The 19,593-nt window shown below is 41.1% G+C and overlaps 2 protein-coding genes across 3 annotated transcripts; both read left to right on the forward strand.

Moving 5' to 3' along the window:
• Nucleotides 1–2,567: 2,567 nt before the first annotated feature.
• On the forward strand, nt 2,568–5,655 carry LOC306785799 (isoaspartyl peptidase/L-asparaginase; the record flags this gene model as incomplete). Its single annotated transcript, XM_079280297.1, has 6 exons — nt 2,568–2,754; nt 3,915–4,057; nt 4,308–4,471; nt 4,647–4,765; nt 5,089–5,199; nt 5,447–5,655. 6 exons carry the CDS (start codon nt 2,568–2,570, stop codon nt 5,653–5,655), a joined length of 933 nt encoding a protein of 310 aa, XP_079136423.1.
• Nucleotides 5,656–7,128: 1,473 nt separating this feature from the next.
• On the forward strand, nt 7,129–19,508 carry phf3 (PHD finger protein 3). Of its 2 annotated transcripts, none has more exons than XM_079280011.1 (16): nt 7,129–7,221; nt 9,070–9,317; nt 10,036–10,152; nt 10,257–11,559; nt 12,152–12,413; nt 12,685–12,736; nt 14,829–14,943; nt 15,036–15,192; nt 15,308–15,424; nt 15,602–15,724; nt 15,813–15,957; nt 16,063–16,246; nt 16,344–16,491; nt 16,590–16,679; nt 16,908–17,103; nt 17,199–19,508. In XM_079280011.1, the coding sequence occupies exons 2-16, from the start codon at nt 9,086–9,088 to the stop codon at nt 18,923–18,925; spliced, it is 4,968 nt and encodes a 1,655-aa protein (XP_079136137.1). In that variant the 5' UTR covers nt 7,129–7,221; nt 9,070–9,085; the 3' UTR covers nt 18,926–19,508. The 2 variants fall into 2 exon arrangements, with proteins under 2 accessions (XP_079136137.1, XP_079136138.1); XM_079280012.1 differs by having other exon boundaries at nt 7,148–7,232.
• The last annotated feature ends 85 nt before the right edge of the window (nt 19,509–19,593 follow it).

Below are 19,593 nucleotides of genomic sequence, written 5' to 3' on the forward strand. Positions count from 1 at the left end.
AGGTTAAGTCATACTCTTTTCTCTAATTATCAGAGGATCTAAGGTGTACTTTAAGTCTGATCACATTTAACAGCATACTTAAAACCCTGTTATTTTGTGCTGCCTTAGTTTAGCTCTATTATTTTGTCTTTTGTTCAATTTTCTACATCAGGATTGCCTCAAAATTTGTAAACATGTTCAAACTTTCTTTTATTCCATCTCTTAAAGTTAGTCTGTAACTCTCTTTAAAGTTGAAATGTTTTTAAAGCCCTTTGATTTATTGTGCTATGAAAATAAATTGCGTTGTTCAGTGTGAAGATGAAGAGTCACATAAGGAAGGGCGATGAGTGTTTGCTTGTTTGTACAGTTCACCTCATTTTGTGTGCTAACATTAGTTAATGTGTGTATCACCAAAGACAGAGACTCTTATTATGCTTGTGAATGGTGATGACAAAGTTTGCTCTTTAAAACTTTAATTTCTTACTCAAGACACAGATGAGTCATTTGTTTTAAGTCACAAATACTATCAACTCACAGAATATGTAATTTTACTGTTTTATTTCCATATAAGTTGGTGATAATGTGGTGATAATTAAGTGAGCAAAGAAGAAGACCCTCTCTCGATGTGTTTTGTCATTGCTTGGCCAGCTGATGAACTCTGTCCTCTTTTTGTCCCCTCTCTCTTAGACGACTGTATAACACACAAATATTCATGTAACATAACTTGTCTGTGAAATAGCGTCCGTAACAAAACATCTTGTCTGTTTTTTTGCACTCGTCGTCCACATCTGTTCAGTGGCTGCCACCTAACACATGAATATCTATTTCAGTGATTCATATTTTCACACATATATTGCCGTAATGTCGAGCAAGTATACAACATCAAACACCCCTTACATGTTAGTGCAAGACAGAGCAGGTGAGCTGGGGCCTGAGAGACTAAGGAAGAGGACAGGAGGGTACAAATCAATGTTGTTGTTTTTATGTAACGTGATTGACAAAGTAGTTGTGAAAGAAAAATACATTACATTTTAGAGCCACATCCATTGTGTATTTGGGGGGATATTTTTGTAAAGGTGAAATTAAGTAAAAATATTGGGTTGAACAAAAGCATGCCTTGGAAACAGAAGGACAATATCTGATGGGACAAATTGTTGTGGTGGATGTCTTGTGGATGGGCTACAGCATGAATGCATGAATGTTGTCGCAAGACCCTTTGGAAAACAGAGATTCCTCTTTACACTGGCCATTCCTTTTAAGATAGTCATTCTTCACTACTCAACGTTCATCAAGTTGGTCAACACAGGCCTTATTTTGAAAGGCTGTACCGGAAGTGTCCCCTTGAATTATATTAGACTTGGCATTTAGTGTGCAGGCGTCAAGTCGGGACGAAAGGCGGAAGGTTTTTCTCCCCCGGGAAGAAGCGAGAAGATCAAATAAGGTACGAAAAAGTCAAAATGTTTCAACCAACTGCACAGCGTGAATGCCAGAGTATTGCTCTGGAGAATAACCTGTGTCTGTCCGAGGAAGCTCCACACCTGAGGGGATTCAGCCGTGGAGTCAGATCAACTCTTTGAAACATGTATGAAACAGCTGCGCGTTGCATGAAGTCCAGTGTTACACTAGGGACTAGGCCTACAAGATCTTTGCATACAAAACATAGAAACAGCGGGGAGCGGGGTCGGTTGGGACAGTGTCAAGTTAAAGAACAACTGTCATTCAGGATGCTCATACAGCCGCTCTCCATTCATTTTGTGAGGAGTTGGGATGAGAACATGTTGCATTGAGACCCTCCGACTATACCTCACATTATATTTACAGTTTTGAGATCTACAGCGTGTGAGGACAACGGTATCGATCAAATCTCTGAGGATTGGAGTCCTTTAACCCACATCCTCGTCCCCACAGCCCCAGAGGTATACTTGTTGTCATATCTCACAGGTGCCTCGTTCTGTCATTCCAATCTGTCATGACTGTGTCAGTCAATTTGCTCCTAATGTCTTAATATCATTGTTCCTGTTTTAATTGGTGCAGGCTTTTAATTAGTTGTGGGCTCTATAAGAAGAGGTTTCATTCTATAAGCTTTAAAGGAATGTGGTAAACAGCCTGTTAATAAAGATTATTATCAGGTCATATCTAGTAAAGACGTGCTGACTAAGGTTAAAACTTTAAGCAGCCGAGTTGGACTTGGGTCTTTTAGAGAGAGGTATATGGCTGAGATGAAGAACTTGTTGAAGTCAATTGGTCAAGATCGTGAGGAGAAAATCACTCTTTTATTTATGTATATATATCAGGTTGTACATCCGTTTCTAAGGGTCCTAAGTATGAGGATAAATCGGCACTGGTTGAGGGCAGGAGGTGATTCGTTTTCTCTCTCTCTGAAGTTGCTACTATCGACAAGAGGATAGATTTGGGTGGGACTAAAGTTAGCACTTTAATTAAGCTTAGAAACATTTGCCAGCGATTTGAGTGATAACCACAAAGGCACAGACACGATTATGTAGATATCAGTAAACCGATATCTCCTCTGGTATGCATTTTGTGAGCCTCAATGAACAACGCTGTCTTTTTCTTGCAGGAACTTAAAGATGTCAGCAGTCATAGTCGTGCATGGTGGGGCGTGGGCAATACCAAACGGCCTGGCCAAGGCTTCTGTTGATGGAGTGAAGGTTGCAGCATGTGAAGGGTTTTCAGTGCTGCAAAGAGGAGGAAGTGCACTGGATGCTGTTGAGGCAGCTGTGAGGGCTCTGGAAGATAACACTGTGTTTGATGCCGGTATACTGTACAGAATCATTCTTTTCAATATTTACTAACCATATAGACACACGTACACACACACACTTACACACACACGCACACACACACACACACACACACACACACACACACACACACACACACACACAAGTATACATTTAAAATCTACATTTTACAAATTACAATTGAAAAACAATTGAAAAACTCAGTTGCCAGTTCATTGGATTTATTGCAGGACAATTTTACCACTTTTTTTACATGACATAATTAATTTCATACGTAGGAGACGTAAGAGAATATGAAAACATTGCTGTACTTTGTTCTACCTCCAGTAAAGGTATCTCTGGATTTAGGGTGCCTTCCCATTAGCCTAACTTGTCTGTGACTCAATGTCTCCATCTGCTGGTGGTGTTGCCAACATTCATCTAGACTGGCAACACCACGAGGTTGCTGACTGATTGTGGGGCTCATCCTCATAATCTGGCTTTAATCCCATATGGAGTCTGCACCAAAATCTAATCTACATTTTAGATTATGTCCAATCGCTTTGCTCTTCAGGTGACTGCAGCACGCTTGAAAAACAACGCCTTGCCCCAATAGAAGGTAGACTTCTGTACACTGTACACAATAACAATCTTCCGCTACTTTACCAAGCCTATTAACGTCAGCTGCAACTATTAGCACAGTGATGCATATCTTGCCTGTGCATATAGTTTTCATCTGCCAACATGCTTTACATAGCGATATGTATCAACTTAATTTGTCTACAATTCGGCTACATTAAAACTACATTTCAGACCTTAAACACCAATGAAAATGTTTCGATGCATTTTTATGCACCAACTAAAACTGTACAAGGGAATACAAACCGGATATCAGTGATGTATGTCATGAGCACTGTGCTCTACTGTACCGCGTTGTCACCACCCTGTGGACCTGTGAGGATGTAGCAGGCAACATAACACCTCTGCACACGAAGTAGGAGGGTCATCATATCTCCAGCCTGTCTTTTCTCACACCCTCTCTTGTCTGATTTCATTTATTTAGTTTCTCAGCATTGATGAAGACCTTCCAGTTTACGTGGTCACTCGCTATCAGCTGTGCAGCTTCTGAGAACATTATGCATCATTTGTTTTGTCTGAGCCATTGCTTAAGTTGGTCACTGATTGTGATTGTAGGGCACGGAGCAGTGCTGAATGCTGATGGAGAGGTAGAGCTGGATGCCATTATCATGGATGGAAGGACACTTGCCAGCGGTGCGGTGTCTTCAGTGAAGAACATTGCCAATCCTGTGTCACTGGCACGGGCCGTGATGGAAAAGGTATCATCTTAAATACGTTGATTTTGTCTCTCTTTAATAAGAAACAGTAAGAGACCACTGATGGTTAGAACGGCACTGATTTCATTCGCGATTTGGATATTTTAAATAAATGTTTCTAACAGCAAACCGTTTTTTTTGTGCAATGAACAAAAGCATTGAGGTGTTATAATTACCCAACAATTGTATGTTTTGAAATCCATTTTTGTGTTTGAGCTTTTTCTTACACGTCTGCTGCCATTTAAACTTTCAGACAGCCCACGTCATGTTGACAAGCACAGGTGCAAACCTGTTTGCAGAGAGCATTGGCATGGCCACAGTTCCCACTGATACGCTGGTGACTGAGAATGAGATGAAGGAGTGGAGGAAAAATAAGAATTATGTTGCTGGAGTCATGGAGGATTTTAACTGTCAGTGGTAAGTATTTGCAGTGTTTCACTTCATTTTCTTGTTGGAACATAGATTTCCTCATAAATCGACACGTTAATACTGCAGGAGAAGATGTTTTCAAGTTGTCCTCTTCACACTCGACAAAGTCAATCCTTTCTAAATAAAATACGTCTTTCTCAATCACCTTTTCTTGTCATTCTAGGGCCCATGATACTGTTGGGGCAGTGGCTGTGGACTCTGCGGGCAATGTTGCATGTGCAACATCAACTGGAGGGATCAGAAATAAAATGGTTGGCAGAGTGGGAGACTCTCCTATCATCGGTGTGACTTAATTTACTGGCACTGTCTCAAGTAGCACTTTTTACACTGTCAGCTTCAGTTCAATTCTTAATAAATTATAATATTATCATTATTATGAATTTTGAGTTTATCACTTAAGTTACTTTATCCAAACAAGCTACACTTTCAGAGAAGATTTATTTATTTACTCTCAACTTTTTAAAATTATTATTTGTATTTTTAATTTTTGTCTTAGAATATTTGGGGACACCAATGTGTGAAATTGAGCAGTTTAAAAAATATATATGAATAAAAAAAGTTGATTTAATGTTTTTGTTTTTTTCATGTTCTCCCTTGTAAATAAGGCTCTGGCGGATACGCAGACAACTTTGTTGGTGCAGTGTCTTGTACCGGTCACGGAGAGTCTATTCTTAAAGTCACATTGGCCAGACTCATTCTTTCACATGTTGAACAAGGTGAAGTATCAAACTTTAAAACTATTTCGACAAGTCACATGTGTGACATTTCTTTTTCAGGATTTTATTTGATAGTGTGATTTTAACAATGGCTGCAATTATTAAATGAGGGAGAGGCAAGCTTCTATTTCATACTAAAGGCATTATTAGCTGAATAAAATTGAAAATAAATTAGATATCGTAGAACTCAAAGAGTGAGACGTGGTATATTCCAACCATTTTCCATTTTTTGTCTTCGCCTCCACAGGTAAATCACTCGCAGATTCTTCTCAGTTGTCTCTGAAGTACATGGGAGACCGTGTCCTTGGTGCAGGAGGTGCTATTGTAGTTTCTCCGTCAGGACAGTGGGCAGCCACCTTCACCACAGAGCGAATGGCCTGGGCAGCAGTGGATCATGATGGTCTGTGGTATGGATTGGAACCAAATGAAAGACTAAAAGAGCAGTTATCCCAATAACCATTTTTACAATTTGAATCCTCATTTATTCCATAATATCGTGAACGGTATTTCTTATGTTTTGTACTGATTCACTATGGTTTGGATCACTCTTATTGGCATTTGCTACGGTTGTTTGAAGCTTCGTCTTTCTAATCTGTGATGTTCAAGTTCGGTACTGGACAGCACATATCGTGAAAACTAGAAGATTGTGGATATTAGAGTAGAGAAGTCTCAAGATCTGTTATTTGAGCAGCTAGTCCATGCATTGGACTGGTTTTGCTTTCCCCGTGAATACTGGATTGCATAGAACATATGCTAATGTCGGATGTCTGAGTTATTCTCTTCAATTCTCTTTTACATTGTGTTAGTTTTTTTTCCTCCCATTTCTGTTTGTCAACCCGAAACCAACTCCACTCGATTCGAATAAGGTCCAAACATTTTACATGACATTAATCAGCTCAGGTTTGTAAAATAAGCAGAGAGAACCATCCTGCTCCTGTATGAATAATTATTTGTTGGCATTCAATAAAATGAGCTGTTCAAATGTATTGATTTAAGTACTGTAAGTCTGTGAAACATATCCCACATTTTCTTTTTCATCACATGTATAGTTTCATCACAAGTGTTTATAGTGTTTTTCAAGCACTTCTGGTAGAAATTGACTATTTGGGGGTTGTCAACATAACAACAGCCTCATTCATGAACTTCCTCTTCATTTGGCCAGCAGCATTGTTGGCCTTGCCTAATCCTCTGAAACAATGGTGGCTCAAACAGAGACACTCACTATCTACAAACCTGATTAAGAATTTAAATGAGATAGTGCGACCATCCCCCACTGTGATTTAAGTCATAGAGGCAGCTGTTTCATATGGTGTTGTTTCACATTTAAAAACTGGATTAGGACTTCATACAATTTTTAAACTATAGTTATGTGGTAGATGTGTCAAACTGAAATATACGATTGAAATATCTAAATGACTCTAAAAAAAGAGTATGTAAAAAATAACTTGATTGTGGACACTATTGTGATTGTGTGGGGACCACACTTTTTATCCTGTTGTGTTATTATGGACTTTTGACTTGTCTTTTTGCTTAACAGTTTAAAAATATCCTTTGGTTCCTGCATGCAGGTAATTTGACACAACAGGCTAGACTCAAATGCATATAAATGCAAATTTATTTATTTATTTATTTATTGCAAATGCAAATAAATACATTGGCTTTCCAAGCAAGAGGGTGTCAAACATTTCACCTTTTTCATCTGGAAATAAATCAAACAATCCATTGTTTTCTCGAAGTGTGACAGCTGAATGCGTTCGAAAAGTTGACTCAAACAACAAAGTCTCTTCAGGACCCTCTGCACTTACAGATTAAACCCACGCTGTGGATACGTGCTGTGTCTGTACTATCAGCTGCTATGCTACCTGTAAACAGAAGACACGTGACACACAGCGCTGCCTGTCAGGGGCTTTGCAGCAGCAGGACGAATGACGGCCGAGTTGGAGGAAGTTACTGGGAGCAGCTGTGCTAGTATGTAACGTTAATCCTATCCGCGTTGGGTACGATATTGCAGCAAAGGGAGAGGTAAGACACTTGTATATTAAGATGAATGTGTCAAAAGATCCAAACTGCACGCGATGGAACAGATGCATGTGGGCGTGATCATCTAACGGCCGTTATGAGCACTCCGGCTACAAACAAACTTGGTAACTCGAGGCCTAGGCTATGCTAAAGCGACCTAGCTAGTCTGACAGATTTAGCATCGAACTGTCGAATATTTACATTTTCTGGCACACATTTTTAGCTTTTCTGACACATATTTTTATTGTTTTAAATGATATTATATAGGACCAGTGTTTGAGTTTAAAACAGTGAGGTACGTTGTGTGATAACTTCCCTCGTAAGTTAGCGTTAGCTTGCTAACAACGTACATGCTAACGCTAGCGTTGTGCAGCGGGTTGTCGCTAGCCGTCCTGTAACGTTAGCATGCTAGCTAGAAACACTTCAATGGGAGAACCTGTCCACAGAAACGCGGTTATTCATGTGGGCATTAAGTCGTATTAGGTGGCATTAAATCAACACTTCTAGAGATCTGCCAACATGTCTCAGTCGTATTTTCACATGAGCACTGTTCAGTCTGGCCTGCTCAAGGTTGTGCTGTTGTAACGTGATCTAATAACGGTAACTTGCAGTAAAGTTAACATTAGCTTCCCTCTTTGCAGGTTCTCCAAGTGTGCCATAGCAATAGTTTCCTTGTACTTGCGTGTACCTCGAACCTGTTGTTAGCTCGGTAATGTAAACGTGAACGAGCCACCGAGGAAATGGCCAAAACTGAGATAATGGCTTAATGTAGGACAGCAAGACGGGCAGCGTTGAACGTTAAAGTGTTATACTGTCCGTCGCTCTATTTCCAACAACTGTAAGGGGCATTCCGTCTGAAATCAAACGCATTTCGTCTGTTTTCCTACATGCGAGAGAGTTCTTGAACATAGTTTGAACCTGAAAGACCAACCATTTAGGGCACAGGGGACCTCACAGTTGACGGTTTGGTTTCCTTGTTATCGGACAGCTTTCAATCGAGGTTATCCACATTTTCAATAGTTGTGGTTCAAGATAAACTAATATGCAAATACTGTGTTTTTAGTCCTTAAACCTTAATTTTCTTTCTTTAATAATAATAAAAAAAGGTTATATACTTCTTTAGCTGTACATGTTGTGCCTGCTATTGGTTGAGTAACAGCAGATTTCAGAATATATGGTGGGTAGGTTACTCTTAACACATTAATCCTGAATGTTGGCTTTGACTTTCTGGTTCACCTCAAATATTACTGCAGTTTCCCCTTTTGCTTATCATCACATGATCTGAAAATAGAAAATTCAAAATAAATGACTTAATAAGGAAACCCAAAGCCAGTAGAAATGTGTAGTGCAAAGCACTTTTTGAGTATCTTGCATGTATTTCTAACTATAGATAAATTTCACACTGGCCAGGTCCTGAGACTATTTGGTTGCCGAAAATCATCAAGTTAATACGGAGATTTGGAAGTTGCCCCTTAAATACTATGCTCCACAAAAGTGGAACAATCTGCAGAAGCTTGTACATTTAGACAAGCGGATCCCTTTTAATCAATTTAAATCCCATTTGACTGACAAAGAGCAGTGTGAATGCATGTGTTTCCTTTGAGTTGATGTTGTCCCTCATGTTGATTATTTTATTTTGAAGTCGCAAATCAAGGGATGCTGATGTCATTTGGTTTTAGACCGTATGTTTCGCCTGTTGCCACTGAATATCTGCTCAGATCCTCTCTCGCCTGGTTAGATGGATATGGTGCATGATGGCTGTTTTGAAGCATTATTTATATCAATTTCTTTACCAAAATGGGTCATTTGATGCCTGCTTTCCCTTCTTCTGTCTGTGTTGTTTTAATACAGGAAGGCAGCAGCATTCATGGATATTGTGGACATTAATCATTTAATACCCAGTGACCAGTTGGACGACTCCCTGGTAACAGGTCAGAATTTGGAATGTGAAGCCGGTAAAGAGTTTGGGACAGGACCCCGACTGGAAGAGTCACTGAAGAACATGCTCAGTGACAAAGACCCCATGTTTGGATGTGCAAGCTCTCAGTTCAATCTGCTGGACAATGAGGACTCCACTTTTCAGATTGCTGGCTCAACAGGTATGTCACAAGACGTTAAAAATGTTTATTTGGACTGGTTCCGAACTTTGATTAAAAGCTAATTAACTATTCTCTGATATGCTTAGTTTTGAATTTTTCGTCAGCTTTTCAGGTGCATAAAACAAATCACACAGGCATACCTCCCTAGATTTAGGTATGTTGGGAAAACTGTCCATCTTTTTGCAAGCAAACATTTTAATTTAATGCATTAGCAGATGATTTACATCACATTCAAACTGTGTTTTATTTTTGTTTGAGATCAAAATCACCAAGACTCAATGGTGTTTTTTCCCCAATTTATTTTCATGTTATTAGATTTTAAAGAGCATGCAGGATACCACAGCTAACTTAAGTAAGCCACCCTCTAACCGCACAGTTAGATACCGTATATATATATATATATATATATATGCACACAGAACACTTAGGGTCTAATGGACCTTCATCATGATGCTCTGGTGAAGGTCCTTTAGACACAAAGCTAAAATAAAGTGTACTCTGCATAGATCTAAGTGTGCGGATATCTCTTCTATCAATTGCATTTTAAAGACACAAACGTAATAATACGTCATCAGTGTCAGCCAACTAGCTCATCTTCAACTGTTGAGATTGCCATTTTTACTTCTATCAGTGGTAAATATTGTTTTAGTTTTTTTTTTTTAGCCGATTTGCATTTCTAGGGAAATAAACTATATTTTATTTGTTCTGGCTGTTGCAGTTCTCGCTGATGGTTCAGCATCCACAGGCCTAAGCAGCGAACTAAAAGTTGCAGAGATTACACAAGCCAAGCAACCTGTTGCCAGGCGGAAGAAACGTCCACGTAACTTAGAATCCGGTGAGTTGCTCATTTAGATTACTGTTTCCACCACATAGCACCTTCAAATTCGAGATGGCGTGACACCGATCTTTTCTATGTTTGGTCTCTTCTTGTTGAAACAGAACATAGCAGTGGTCCACAACCCGCCAACTCATCCACCAAAACCATGATCCGAGTACGAGCTGGAAGGAAACCGGCCAACATGCTACAGAACTCCTTTCTTATTGAGAAAGGAGTTAAAGGCTCCCAACTGAAGAGAGAATTAACTCTGGGAGGGCGTGTTGATGTTAACAATCTCGATGGTGTTTTATGGCTGAATCCCTCTGTTGTATTGAGACGATTGACAGTCACAATTGCAGGATTCAGGATTGAACTGCTTCCAGGACCCTCTTACACACAGAATGTTGAAGCGAGCCAGTCTGCAGGCCTTGACGGTGGTCTTTCGTATGCCGTGCTGCCAGATAATGCTGTCAATGTAGAGAATCCCACACCTGAGAATGTGGCAGAGGTGGATGTAATTGAGAAGAGCTCTGAGGATGATGGAGCCCTCGGGTTGGGCCCGTATGTGAATCCTAACGACGTGCAGACCTCCAACGGGACTTTAACGGGGAGCACCGACACGCAGGAGACAAATCTTGACAATCTGAGTGTTCCTGAACAACAAAAGTCAGTCAGTGAAGGAAAACATGACATCAAAGAGCCACAAAACATTGAGAATAACAGAACCGCTGTTGGTAACAAGACTGATGATAAGGAAAAACAACAGATTGTGGCCCAAACACTGTTAAAGTCCAAACAGGGACTGACCTCTAACAAGAATAAGGACTTGGTTTCAGGTAAACCAAACAACATGATTAAGGGACATAAAGTGTCCCAAAGCATGCCATCCAAAATCCAAAGAGGAGACCTGCACAAAATCAAATCTCCAAAGGAAAAGAAAGACATTTCACTGTTGAAAAGGCCAGCAGAAAACACCCAAAGTGAGCGTGCTACTAAGATGCAGAAGGCACAGGACGCAGGAGAGAGTAAAGTGAAGCCAAAACTGCCAAGTACACCGAGCTCTGTGGCAAAGAAGAGCCCTTCATCTGGCAACCGAGTCGACCAGCAGGGACCAACGAAACATCCTCATCCTCCCAATATCTCCAAAGTTGAGACCGCTAATCCGACGCACGGTTGCCTGGGCCCTTCTCTAAAACTGCCAGAGGAAGGTCAAGAAAAGCCCAAACTGAAAAAGCCAGAAAAGATCCTTCAAAGACAGAAAAGCAAAACGGCAAGAAGCATCTCTGTGGATGAGCCGCAGCTGTTTATTCCAGACAATGCTCCTGTTGTGAAGAAGGAAACGGCCGAGGAGCAACCGGCTAACAGCGAGACTGCGTGGGATGGAAACAACTGCTGTGGCCTTTGCAAAAAGCACCACAATAACATGTAAGTGTTGCGAGATCATTATTCTGTTACTCAAACTTAATGACGCTATGCTGTGGATTTAACTCGACAGGTAAGGTGTTTATATTGTTGCACGAGTGTGAACAACATTAAAATGTCAACGAGTTCAAAGGGACCGTGCATCTCAAAAGCAAAAATACATATTTTTCACTTACTATTATCTATCTATCGCTCTAGATTGTTGTATTGATAATCCACAAACTGACAACCAGGTCTATTGATAATCTTGAGTTACCGGAAACATTGCTGTTGACTTCTAGCCAACTCGCACCAAAACAATCGTGAGTAATTAATAGCACTACAGGAAAGAGGAGAAATATGTGTTTTTCATTTTGGGTGAGCTGTGCCTGTAAGACTTGAGAGGATGGGTATGATTATGGGAACATCAAAGCTAGTGAAGCACAGTATTTGTACAATTATGACCTGACTGGCTTTCAGTCAAATATGTGCTTAATTAAACAAGAAGGGAATTGTAATATTAGTGTCATCCGTCTATCTGTCTCTTGGAAAGCTTGTCAGCAAAAACACCTTTCGATAATATCCGTCCTTTTTTTTTTTTTTTTTTTTTTTTTAGGTTTATGGTAGGTTGCGGTCGCTGTGACGACTGGTTCCATGGCGACTGCGTTGGTCTTGACCTGACGAAGGTCCGTGAAATGGAGGAGGAGGATCAGATGTACGTGTGCTTGAAGTGCTGTGAGGAGGAGAGCAAAAAGGCGGAGCCAGAGCCCCCGAGTGCAGCCAAACCAGAAGTTCAAGCTAAGACTGAAGTACAGGATCTAAAGCTGCCTCCCAAGCCCCAACCGGGACCCTCCCAGAAGCTCGCATCAGTCAAACCAGTAAGACACGTACATCGTGTCCTATAGTAGCTGTTACGTCATGCATTCATTTAAATGTTTTATTTGTTCCCCCAGCTAATTGGTCCTCTGATATTAATCATAGCCAGTGTTACCGCGACACAAGGGTCTGTATCTTCTTGCTTTAACTTTGCCTGCAGAGATGGATCACGTGTGTGTGGTTAGCGTCATGTCTTTTTCAATTTTGTGGATATTTTCTTCAACGACTGAAAGAATGAATAATATGCTTTTTACACTTTTCTCTTTAAAAAAGGATCCTGATAGAAGGCAGTCCACAGACGTCAGAGAAGCAGCTCATAAAACAGGTATTTAGGAGTTTGTTTTTGCCTTGTTCTGATTTGTGTTTAGCAAGGTAACTTCAGGTTTCACTCTGTTTTTTTTTAAGGTTTACAACTGTGTTTTACTTCTTACCAGTGTTAGGTCACCATGTGAACTTATGCTGCACACCTAACCTGCTGCGGCGCAAGTTATGTTCGAGATAACCAATCAACTCATAAAAAAAAGTAACGCCTACTGACCATTTAAATCTGTGTATGTCGTTATCCCGGTTAAAACAAACACTGTTGCAGCTGCCAAATGCAGTAGGACGGTGTGAATGTGTAAAGTAATAGACTTATAATGTCACTGACTCATCAAGAGCACGAGTAATGACTACAATTAAATTTGTGGATTCAATTAACTGGAAGTGTTGCTTAGATGTAGTCCTATCACATCACAGCGTCGGACGTTTGCTGACTGTTGGTCCCCGTCATGTCTTTATGTTTTAAACTTTGAACATGCCTTCTATGCCTGGCAATGGGATGTGACATCAAAAAAGCAGTCTTGAATATTTAATTCTATGGACTTACCGAAAGAAAGTAACAGACGTCGGTATTAAGATGGCAGAGTGGACCCCGACGAAAGCAGTCCAATCTAATGTCGTGAGTAGCGTTGGCTAAGCTAAGCTAATGTTAGTTAAATGTTATCCCGCTGAATCAATAAAGATGCTAACTGCTAAGTAAGTCATTGCCATCAGAGGAATGTTTTAGATAATATGTAAGCTCGTAAGCCACAAATTTACTTTTCGTTGTTTTTAATCAATGAAACAAGACACGAGTTTCTAATCAAAGCAACCGGAGCCGTAGCGTTAAGTTGTAAATCAATTACAATGGACTCAAGGATGAACTCATTCGATTTTAGTGGTCAAAGGTCAAGTCACTCACAAAACACGTCTTTGGCCATCATTCAATGTATACATATGCTGACAATAAACAATTTCACACAAATGTCTAATAGGATAACTAACAGTGATAACATTTAGGCGAGACATGGATTCAAACTACAACATGGTTGTTTGTTGGAGGCAGTAATTATAGCTTGTGACATACTGTACTGACTTTTTAAAATTCTTGCATTATTACATTTTTAATGGGATTTTTTTATGACGTACTGTACTATGACATTTTTTCATTATATATTTTACGACATACCACATGCTGTTGTATGCTGTAACAATGACATAATATACTATGACATACTTTCCTGTGACATTTTTGAGTTTGTTGATCTGTTGCACCTCTAGCATCTAAGCAACACATTAATACACAAATGTAATTACAGTGAAGTCTACTTAGTAAATAGACTATAAATCGGCCAGTGGGATTATTAACATGTCTAATGTTATATTTTGCTCTTTGTTTGCAAAATATTCCGTCATGCTGACACTAGACTTGTCCATGTTTGTTTGCTGAAACACCACCTTACTTACCGAGGATGATAACCAGCATCATGTGACCGCTTAACGTGATAATAAAATAAGAAGATATCCAGGGATTGTTGAACTTGCTTCGTAGTACATGCACCAGGCTGTGGACACGGGTCAATGTTATTACAAGACTGAACAAAGAAAGGAACAACACGTGACGACATATCTATTTACTTTTCTTCTATAAATGAATAACTTGATTGAGTAACTTTCTCCCAGCTGTGCATCTTCTCATTGTTTAACAGTTTGTTCCCAATTGACTGGTGAAATAAGTTAGGACATATTCAAAATATTATTTAAATTTGACCTCATGGCACATTCCAAAAAACATCTCTCTTAAAAGCATGTGGCCTTTTTTAAAGAAGAATTTGAAGTTGTCCATGCATAAAAACGTTTCTCTGTTGATCTTTACGAATCAAAACTCAGAAGAAAAATTGAATCAAAATGGCTCAAAGTCATCCAGTCCACAATTACATCTACAACTTGCTTTGCATTATCGTTCAATACAGAAGAGAATAAACAATCTCACTGTCCGCCTTTACACATTAGATGACGTTATCACAACTCTGTTTAATCGTCCATATTTTGTAATCCTTGCGGTCACAGATTTTCACCCTCCTGTTCAGCAGATATTGTCGTTCCTCTCCTCACAGGTGTTCATCTGAAACTAGAGACAAAAAGCAAGACTTCAGCTTCAAAGAAACCTGTGTCTGTGGAGGCAATTAGACGAAGTGTGCGTGATTCTCTGAAAGAAATACTTATACAGAGGTAAGTATTTCATGAGTGGAAGTAATTCAAAGAATTGTGTAAATACAAAATCTTCTACAAGCATCAAACACGTGACGCTTTCTGCCTTTCAGGTTGAAGGAGTCTGATTTGAACGTGTCGGTGGAGAGGGCCACTGAAGTCGCCAAGAAGACGGAGAAAGAGCTTTTTTACTTGTACAAAGACACCGACAACAAATACAAGAACAAGTACAGAAGCTTGATGTTTAACCTCAAAGATACTAAAAATAATGTGAGTACCATTTCCGATCAGGCAGGGTCCAACTGTAAAGTGCCTTTGTGTTGCACTTCGGTACATACAAAGGTGCATTTGGCTTGTTTTTATTTGTTTTAATTGTGTTTTTTAGGTCCTCTTTAAGAGGGTTCTCAAAGGAGAAATTTCTCCTGGTAACCTGATTCGAATGAGCCCCGAGGAACTGGCCTCGAAAGAATTGGCTGCTTGGCGACAAAGGGAGAACCGACATGTAAGTGATGCTTTAGTCTTTGTTGTTTTCTTACTAATTGTATTGCATAAAATCACAGCGTTAAGCTCAGTAAGTAGTATTACACGTTGTTCTCTTTTAGCATTTTTTTCAAAAACTATTTTGGAATGTCGAACATTCAATAGACCTCTAAAAAGCGATACGTTCCTCATTTTACAGACCATTGAGATGATTGAAAAAGAGCAAAGAGAGGCAGAGAGGCGGCCGATCACGAAGATCACACACAAAGGTGAAATAGAAATTGAGAGCCAAGAACCAGTGAAGGCACCTGAGCCTGCAGAGGTAAGGGACACGACAAATAGTGCTGTATGTTTACTCGTAGAAGAGGGTGACTAGTGTGCTTCATTGTATTTATTCTTTTCCTCGGCAGCTTGAGCCTCCTTCTAAAGCAACAGAAGACTCAGTGGAACCTCCGAATACCCCGGAGAACAAAGCAGCGAGTGGCGACGTGGGGAAAGACACCACCAGCCAACACAAGTCTCACTTATTTGACCTAAACTGCAAAATCTGCACAGGTAAACGAGAAACAAAAGATCAGCCATTAAGCCTTTTTTGCCATTTAGTCTGCTCATGTGTCACCATCTTCAGTTACCAACTTGTTTTTTTTCCTCTTCAATAAGGTCGTATGGCGCCCCCCGTGGAGGAGGCACCAACCAAAGTGGTCAAAGTTGCTACTACAGTGGTTAGGAGGCAGTCCACCAAAGCAGAGGAGACGCAGAGCACGGCGAAACCTGCCGACGACGATCTGCACCTCACCGTTTTAGAGGAGAGCTTCCGAAACGCTCAGTCAGGCTACGAGGGAAGGTCAGCAGTTATGTCCGACACCGTGTGGTTCTAGTGTTCATCTCGGTTTTTTTTTTTGCAAAGCTTGCTCCATCCGCTTTCGTCATCTTTGTCACAGGTCGGATCATAAAGCTGGAAGAGAGGAAGAGGCCGCTTTCCTTGTTAACCTGACCTCCCCGTGGCAAGGACTGATCCATATGCACTCTGTGGCAAAGTTTATGACTAAAGCCTTCCCCGTCTCAGGCATTTTGGATAACGTGACTGAGGTAACGTGGACAACAGCTGAACATCGAGTTTGAATAGCTGCTGCAAAGTGTCTTAGACTGAAGTATCGTCAGTGAGGTTTGTCTTTTTCTCTCAATAGGACCTTCCAGACAGCGTTCAAGTTGGCGGAAGGATCAGTCCACAGACGGTGTGGGACTACTTGGAGAAGATTCGGGCAACTGGAACAAAAGTGAGTTTTTGGGCAGCTTTCCTTCTTACAGGGGATTAAACAGCCTATAATAAAATGCAGTCATTGAATATAATCACCCAGAATTACATAAAAGTGCAGCTTACGTCAGACAATTAACATCCCGATTTCATGTGATGCATTACAAAGCTGCTCCATTGAAGAGTCATGGTCAACTTCTTGCACATGGATTGCAGATTTGACTGACTCGTGCGTTTTCTTTTATTAAAGGAGGTGTGTCTAATTCGCTTCTCCCCCGAGACGGAGGAAGATGAGATTTCCTATACTCTTCTGTTCGCCTACTTCAGCAGTCGCAAGCGTTTCGGGGTCGTGTCCAATAACCTCAAACAAGTGAAGGACATGTATCTCATTCCTTTGGGTGCCACTGAAAAAGTTCCACATCAGCTCGTTCCCTTTGATGGGCCAGGTAACCTGAACACAGAAACCTAATTTATCTTCTCTCTGTCAATGCTCTTACATTTTCTCATCTGTTAAACTTCATTCATCTTTTCATTTTTACAGGTTTAGGAAACAACCGCTCCAATCTTCTCCTTGGACTCATAATTCGCCAGAGACCGAAAAGTGACTTTCTTCCCGTGGACATGAATGAAACTGCCAGGATTGTTCCTGAAATCAAGCCCATCACCATCGCCACACAAGAAACCCGAGCAAAAGAGGAGGAGGAGATAAAATTCCTCTCTTCCTTGACTGCTGCACATAAAAAAGAGAAAGACAAACCTCTTGACACGCCTGAAGATGTTGATGAGCCAATTACAGAATCTCCAGAAGAACCATCTGCATCAGAGGAGACCAACAGTCAGGAACCCCAAAAACCACTGCGTTTTCTCCCAGGTGTGTTATTGGGCTGGGGTGGGGAATTGCCGCCTCTGCCAGATGTTGGAGTTAAACATGCAACAGAGGCCTCAACGGAAAACTCTAAAAGTCCAACAGCTGCTGCTCCTCGAGAGCGCTTTGTCTTCAAGAAGAAAGAAGCTAAAGCTGTTAAAACTGAACCGGAAGTATCCGGTCCGACTGATGCGCCCGCTGCTAACAACTCATCAGGAAAGGATCCTGCAGTGGTGACCCGTAGTGCACCAGTCTCTCTGAAAGATAAGCCTCCAGATGTATCGACCGAAGCGTTCCTGGCAAGCTTGTCAGCAGCTCAAATTGGGACTGAAACTAGCAGCGCTGCCTCTGCGAACAAAGGCAACTCTGGCCTTTTGTCTGAAACAGAAAAAGCTCCGTCTGAAGGGAATTCCTTGTCGCAGTCAAAATCCCCGGCTGCTCCAGCTCAAACCAACGTCTCTAAACCTCCTTTAAGTGGAATATTGAAAAAGTCTTCAGCATATGCCAGTGTGACTGTAGATAAAACGGCCGCACCACAAAAGGCTCAAGCCAGCCACCCGGCGCCTTCGAGTCCCAAACCTGTTCCTGTGTTGAGCAGCACTAGAAATGATTCAGTTACACTATTTCACCAAGGATACTTGCAGATTTGTCAGGCCAAGAAGAAAGCTGAGGGAGAAAAGCAAACGACTATTCAATCATTCGCTGGTGAAAAGCAGGATCCTGGCGTGTCCCGGGCTGCTGCTGCAGTAACTCAGACAGTAGATCCTCCTCCAGTTCAAGAACCACAAGCAGCAAGTCACACGGAAGCATCTCCGCTCCAACACGACTCCGTAATGACACAAGCTTTCCCAGCATGCAACAGTGCTTCACTAATCCCACCGCAGCAGCCCCAGGTGCCTGGTATCGACGAGCACCCAACGGACCCTCCGAATACGTTGTCCAGCCCACACACCCAGGATCAGAACCACAGTGCACCGTGGGCTCAGGACAGCACTTCACACATTATTCCCGGACTTCAATCATCGCAGTACGCCGAGAGCTACCCGGAACCAGCCGGCCAGCCGACTTCCCTGGCCAAAGATCCCATGCGTCTAGAGGAGCGATACAACGACCCGTGGGAGAGGCCGCGGTCTACGGAGGAACGGGACCACCATGGGAGGCACAGCCACCACAGGGACGCTCACCACGGGAAAAAGAGCCGACACCACGACCGGGAGAAAAAGCATGAACGCAGCCACGAGCGAGAGAGGAGCCGGCACCACGGACACTCGGAGGACCGCTACACTGAGAAGAGAAAAGAGAGGCACCACAGCGACGATCACAGCAGCCGTCACAAGGACCGACACAGACACAGACGGGACTCTGATTATGAGAACGGACGGAGAAGTTCAAAAGACAGTTGATTGTGTTGTTTTAAAGTCCTGCTAAGAAAGACTTTTAGCTTGTTGGTTCAAACCACTCCGGCCGTATTGGCCGACAGTGTTTGTTACTTTATACAGCGATCTGCAGCTATTTGACATTTCCTCCATGGAAGTTCCATTTTATGTTGTCGACGGTGCAGCCAAAGTGAAATACAGTTTCACTGGTATTGAAGACGCGTTCCCTTCAAACCAAGAAGTACTGAATTTTGGAACAACTTTACAATTTTAACCTTTTTATTGTGTATATATATATCTTGTTCATATTGAGCTGCGGTGCTGATCAGTACATGTTTTCGGTCTTGTAGTAACATGCAAAACAAGTTTGGACCATGTGGTGAAAGGTTTAAGATGGCATGAAGGTGAGAAAACATTTAACTGAGGACCGTGATCTAAACATCAACTTGGCTTTTTCCCCTTACTTCAATTTTTTAAAATTGCAAAAATATTTTACAAACTTTTTTTTTTAGCGTATATACATTTTGGCTTGTAATATACATTAGAGATGAAGTGTGCCTTTGCACTGTGTTTATGTACAGTTCATAATAAAGCTAATCTTTTTTTATTATTGATTATTAAAAAAAAATCGAATTTCTTTCTAAATGTATTCAAAGTAAAACTAACTAATACAGATTTATATTGTTGCATTACAG

The sequence above is a fragment of the Melanostigma gelatinosum genome (genome assembly GCF_949748355.1).
Source record: "Melanostigma gelatinosum genome assembly, chromosome: 12".
In the NCBI taxonomy this organism is placed as follows: domain Eukaryota; kingdom Metazoa; phylum Chordata; class Actinopteri; order Perciformes; family Zoarcidae; genus Melanostigma; species Melanostigma gelatinosum.

Coding starts and splice junctions, on each gene's coding strand:
- phf3 (XM_079280011.1), top strand. CDS start 9,086: ATGGATATTGTGGACATTAATCATTTAATACCCAGTGACCAGTTGGAC. Junction 9,318..10,035: donor TCAGATTGCTGGCTCAACAG/GTATGTCACAAG, acceptor TGGCTGTTGCAG/TTCTCGCTGATGGTTCAGCA. Junction 12,737..14,828: donor AGAAGCAGCTCATAAAACAG/GTATTTAGGAGT, acceptor CTCTCCTCACAG/GTGTTCATCTGAAACTAGAG.